This window comes from Acanthisitta chloris, unplaced genomic scaffold (assembly GCF_000695815.1).
Source record: "Acanthisitta chloris isolate BGI_N310 unplaced genomic scaffold, ASM69581v1 scaffold12478, whole genome shotgun sequence".
Taxonomy (NCBI): Eukaryota; Metazoa; Chordata; class Aves; order Passeriformes; family Acanthisittidae; genus Acanthisitta; species Acanthisitta chloris.
Window position 1 is genome coordinate 19,728 of NW_008685470.1, and position 5,812 is coordinate 25,539.

At 37.4% G+C, this 5,812-nt stretch overlaps 1 protein-coding gene across 1 annotated transcript in view; it reads right to left on the reverse strand.

Moving 5' to 3' along the window:
- Window positions 1–1,589: 1,589 nt before the first annotated feature.
- Window positions 1,590–5,812, reverse strand: part of GPATCH2 (G patch domain containing 2) — a 115,924-nt gene continuing 111,701 nt past the window's right edge. The window contains exon 10 of the mRNA XM_009079785.1: window positions 1,590–1,759. Within this exon, the coding sequence (XP_009078033.1) occupies window positions 1,590–1,759 (170 nt within the window). The remainder of the gene's footprint in view (window positions 1,760–5,812) is intronic.

Sequence of the window (5,812 nt, forward strand, 5' to 3'; positions counted from 1 at the left end):
AATGGCTGAAGTTGAGAGAAAAAGAAAAGTAATAAAAACACATCTTAAAATCAATCAGTATATTTCACAGTCACATGAATGAAGCTGTGCTCTCTTTATCCTAAAGAAATATCTTTGCCAGCACGTGGAACTAAGTATCTCTCTGCAGTTCGGGAGCTGAGGAAGGGAGAGACCCTCCTCTTGGAACAAGAAGAGACTAGAGAATCAAATCCTGTTCCCTCTGCAGTATCTCTCTGCAGTTTGGGAGCGGAGGAAGGGGGAGACCCTCCTCTTGGAGCAAAAAGAGACTGGAGAATCAAATCCTGTTCCCTCTGCAGTCAGGGTAAACATTGCCAGCTACTACAGGCATGGGCAGGGAGGGGGGCAGGATTTTCTCCTTAGTCCATTTGAACAACAGTTTCCTTCAGCCCTATCATTTAATTTTAAAGTGGAATTTGTTTTATCCTGCAGACTAATAAGTACCCTAGGAGCTTGATTGGTTGGTGCTTAATGAAATTGCTTCTGCTGACATTAGATACATTAGGATACTGATTAAAACACTTAATGATCCCTCTTGATTTTAAATTGCTAGCTTAGATTTGTGAGATGCCATCAAAGTATCTTTTTCCTTCCTTTCCTCCATCCTAATCCTGCTTCTCCTTGCCCTTTTTCTGTTCATGATCCTTAAGGGTTGTGGCTCATTGGCAACAGCAAACCAAATGATAACACCATGTCAAACACTGCATTGTTTAAAATATGCCAAACTCCAGAATATAAACACTGAAAGACACTCATCTTTAAAATACAATTTCCTGTTTCAAAGCTCAAACTATTCTTAAATGTGGCAACACTGAGGATTATTAATATAAAGGGAAATCCAAAGTCAGAGTAAACTTTTAGTTTTTAAAATATTTGCTGAGAAAAGATAATCCTGTAAATGTAAGATAATCCTTTAAATGTAAAAACAAGTATAAAAGTACTACTTTTGAGCTTGAATTGGAAGACAGTGATACATTGCCAGAAAGTGGTGTTGGAATGGCATTCCTTTGACAACAAAGCCATTTCTCATGGTCTTATTCAAAATTGCATATCATATCACCTTCCATTGAGACGTGTATATCTTATGAGCATCACAAAAGTTTATGCTCAAATATTGTTAAACACTACAAATACCAGTTTTGGAAGCTTTGCCTGAAACGGAAGAAACCACAATAGCTGTAAAAAGTTCCATTTTCCTCGACAAATCTTATCAAAGCTCTTGAGATGAAATTATACTTACAAAACAAAACCTGCTTATATACTAAAACCTGCTGTGTCGGAAGCTTTTATGATAAAAAGTGAATATACTGAATTTTATGCTTAATACAAACCGTAAGACCACAGAAAATAAAAAAGTAGAAGTTTTTGTACATTTTAGCACCATTATAGTTAGACTCGAATGTCGGTTCTGTCACTGTGGCTGTACCTTGCAGCTGGTGTAGCTAGTGTGAAGCACATTGACTTCAGCGATCTTTGAGAGAAGAATAACTGGATATGCTGATCACAACAAATAATGTGTTTGCTTTTTTTTTTTTACTTAATTTCAGTTGGGCAGCCAGAGTGCATTTCTGTCAGCTAAATCCAAGTCCGAGTCCTTTTGGTCTCTGGATGGCTCGTATGGGCTCTGCTATGCCTTTGCTGTCTGGTCCAAGGCCTGTGCCAGGGGTCCAGCCCATACTCTGAAGCATTCTGTTTCCAATGTTGTTTTCTGGGATTGGTTGGGCGTTTTCACCAACAAACCCTGAGATTAAAGAAACACACAGCATTAATCAGTGCTGCCTGCCATGTGGAGAAGAGCAGGATAATCTCCCTTAAAGCTTTAAACCTTCTTATTCTCCTAATTCATCTAACAGGTTGCTAGAACAGGCTGTCTTTGCACATGTTGACCTCTTGACTGTATAGGGTTCTAAATAATACTGTCTTACACTTTATTTTTAGTGCTATGGAAGACTCATTCAGTTTTTAAGTATGACAAATATTGTCACAGATCTTTTATATTTCAATGCAGTGGATTTTACATCAGCCTCAAAGAACATAAATCACCTGCACAAGTCTACCAATACATTGGCAAGATTACCTGAATTTCTCATCCTATACAGTTACTAAGCAGAGACACATCATAGTAACTTGACAATCATTCCATTCCTAGCAATATTTATCAATGCTTAAGATCTCCTTCAATAAAACACAACAAATAAGTTCTGATTAAACAATTACAGCTGTTACAGAAACAGTACAGACAAGTGGTCAACTACTCTGAAATCCAGCTGTATATTTACTCAGTTTCTCTTTTGCTTAACATTGTGAGATTTGATACATCCAAGTTTACTTTTGTTATTTTCAGTGCCATTAAGAGTTGTTTGCGCTTTCCTCTCCACAGCATTGAGATCTCTGAGTAAAGCTGCACAGATACTGAGGAAAAGATCACCAGGATTGTAAGTGTTAATATAATGGATCCATTTTTTTTAAATAACAGGGTTATTTTCCATGAATGCATCATTAAAAAAAAAGTGAAGTCAAAATAACACAATTGTTTTTGCCCCCTTCATCAACCAAACTCCTCAAGCCATAGTTTGGAGATGATGCATGTATAAGCCTTCCTATACATTACAATCTCAAATGAGGGATAGAAATGATATTTACTTCAAGAACCTGCGTTAAAACTTATCAAGTTCCACCATACAAACAATGTTAAAAAGGGCTGAAATTTTTGAACTAACACAAGCAGTTGCATGTAGGCAGCTGGATTTTGTTTTGAGCACTATTCAACATCTCCCTACCCCTGACAACAGACAACAGAACAAAAAAACCCCTATCGTGTGCTCAGCTTCAAAAACTATCTGTTTAATTTTCTACCTATTTATTCTGGCCTGCTACTTTATGAAGAATACTGTAGCAGGAGACTATGGTTTTTTGCTTTTGGAGACTATAATGTCTTCATTCAAGAATTTACCATTGACAAGCTGCTGGCTTATCGTTATATTATCCTACTATACAAGAACACAAGAAAAGTTGAACCTGTGCTTCTGAAAAGTCTCATTTATCAAACACACACACAAAAAAGCCCCCTAAAGCCCCACAGTGGAAACCGCATACAGAGACAGAAATTGAAAACAAGAGGTTGTGCACATTAAAAACCTCATGATGGTTGTGATGATGAATTTACAGTACTCCAGCATTATCCACTATAGAGCTGTTCATATTCAGTAAAACGCTGGCTACATAAAAGGCAGGCAGCTTTCTTGTATCTCAGTTCCTGAGTCAAAGAAAAAAGGAAGTGCATTGAGGGAAGGCATCCTTTAATACTGGTTTGAAGCTATGCTTAATGCTAGGCTTAAAATAAAGGCTTTTAAGTCAGCAGCCTCCAGTCCCCGAGAGGGTTCCTCTTGAACTGACCAGCACAAAATTCAATGTCCAAGACTTCCTTTCTTTTCAGGCCCCCACAGGCAGAGGCAATTTTCATACAGATGAGTCCCTGGCACTGCCTGGCATACACAACACAGGTTTTGCAACCTTCTTAGTTACACTTTCTAGCTCAAAAAAAGGGAAAGAAAAAAGGCTACTGTTCAACAAAAGTTCTGGTAAGCCTCACAGGTAAAATCCTGGAACTGTGTTTTGGTCCACTTTTTGAAAGAACTGATGGTAAGAAATGAAGCATTGTTCCAGTAAACATTTGTGGAACAATTAAGGGGGAAACTTAAAAGGGAAGAAAGAAGCAACAGATCTGCCAAGCAGGAAATAGTAAGCATACGAGTGCATTTCATGACATCCAAGGATTGGAAACATTAAACCATTCATAATGCTGCCTAGGCAAAGACTGCAATACTGCTGGAGTGGTATGCAAGGCATAGCCCGAGACAATGTAAACAACTTTTTTGTTAGTATGTTTGGGGGAAAAACCCACAGACCATTTCCTGTAACAGATGTACCTTTCTATAGGAATTTCAGTCCTCAAGACAGCCAGAGGAACCTCACAAAAAAAGATATATGAAAGAACAATGTATAGCCTGACATCTTACTTAGTAAACTGGTGTTCTATTTTTGTTATCTGTTGAACTAGTTCAACGGTTCTTTTGTTTTCTTCTGTGACATGATAACTGGAATAATTTTTGTTTTTAAAGACATATACATACTTCTGGAACGTATACTATAACTGTTTTTCCCTCCACTTCCTTATCTTCTGTTAAAACACTGAAGCTCTCCCTAAGAGTTCTGTTTTACTCATATATGTCATCAGATTAAAAAATAAAAGAAAGAAAAAAAGCAGAAACCACCACAAACTTGGCTTTATAATCCACTTTTGGATGAACAATCAAACAACATACATTGTCCATGTGTTTGCAGTATTTGTATTGCAGCAAGAATAAGACACAACCAAAAACCCACCTAACTTGCCTATATTACTTATTACTGAATACAGCTAGCTTGTATTTGAGTAGTGAAAAATATTTAACATATGCAGGCCATTCTTTTGCAGTATAGTCAGATTTTATATAAATACTATCTATCTGTCTTTAATATGTCTGTACTTTTCACCCATCATTTGAAAAATTTATCTGCAATGCCATGTATTTCACTTGAATCAGAAGAATATGGATAATGGTACTACCTTCTTCCTCCATTTCATGAGCAATCAGAAAAAAACCAACATTTGCATTGCTGATTGACTGCACGATGGGAGAGAGCTCTTAAAAATCATGCTACACTGTGTGCTATTCCCCTGACCCCCATTCCTGTGCTTTGGGCTTTTATTTTCTAATTAAAAGCAGTAATTGTCCTTGCAATATTCATCTTCAAGTTCAGTTTTTAATTCATGCCTCTGGCACTTCTTGGACTAGCCAGTAGGGCCTGTTAGAGAGAATTGTCCACGCACAGAGGCCTTGAAAACGGCTGTGCCACCTCTGGGATGTGTTAAGTCTTGACCCACCCAGGAGCAAGAGCAAAATCAACCCATTGTGCTATCTACAAAATACAACTATGCAAAATCAGGTTGTAAAAAAAAAAGTGTGTGGGGGAAATGATACATGTTTCTAAGTTTATTGCTGCATGAGGTTTTCTAGGGTTCCAGGAGTTATGAGGAAGCCTCTGCACTAATAATTTCTAGGGATCTCCTGTGTAGAGCCTTTTATTTCTACAGACTAATAATGTCTTAGCAGCCATAAAAAATTTGCTCCTGATCTACCAGATGAGTAGTCTGCATGCAGAAGCTGCTGCCATTACGCCAGTGAGCAGTGAACACCAAGGAACAGTACCTTCTTTGAAAAGACAGCACTGCAAAATACCCTCACTCCTTCTCTTTCTAATACTGCCAACTGAAAGAAAAAAAAGGCCAATCCTCAAACCTTTGTGTATCTGTATAGACACAGTTCAAGGTCTACATATATTTATGCATATGACCTTATATACATGTATTATGAAACCTATGAGTAGCAAGTAACAAAACTGGGAAGGGGAAAACATAAAACTCATCACATTTGCTTCATTTTGGTATGATATTTATGATGGAATTAAAGGCAGGTTTCAATGAAAAATAAAGGTATGGAAATTTTTCTTAACAGCTGTTGAGACAGGTATGCCCTGGTTAAACAGTACACTAGCATTCAGTGCCATACCCTTGATTTTACAGTGATTGCCATGAATTAATTTAATTCCATCTGTAAGCTAAAATCAGATCAGAGGTCTAATGCTGCTGCAGGCTCCACATCTGTTTAATCATTTTTGGATACAGCAGCTTGCAAAAGTTCAGCTTTTAAATTTGCTTCATATTTAAGAAACAATGTTACACCACTGTACA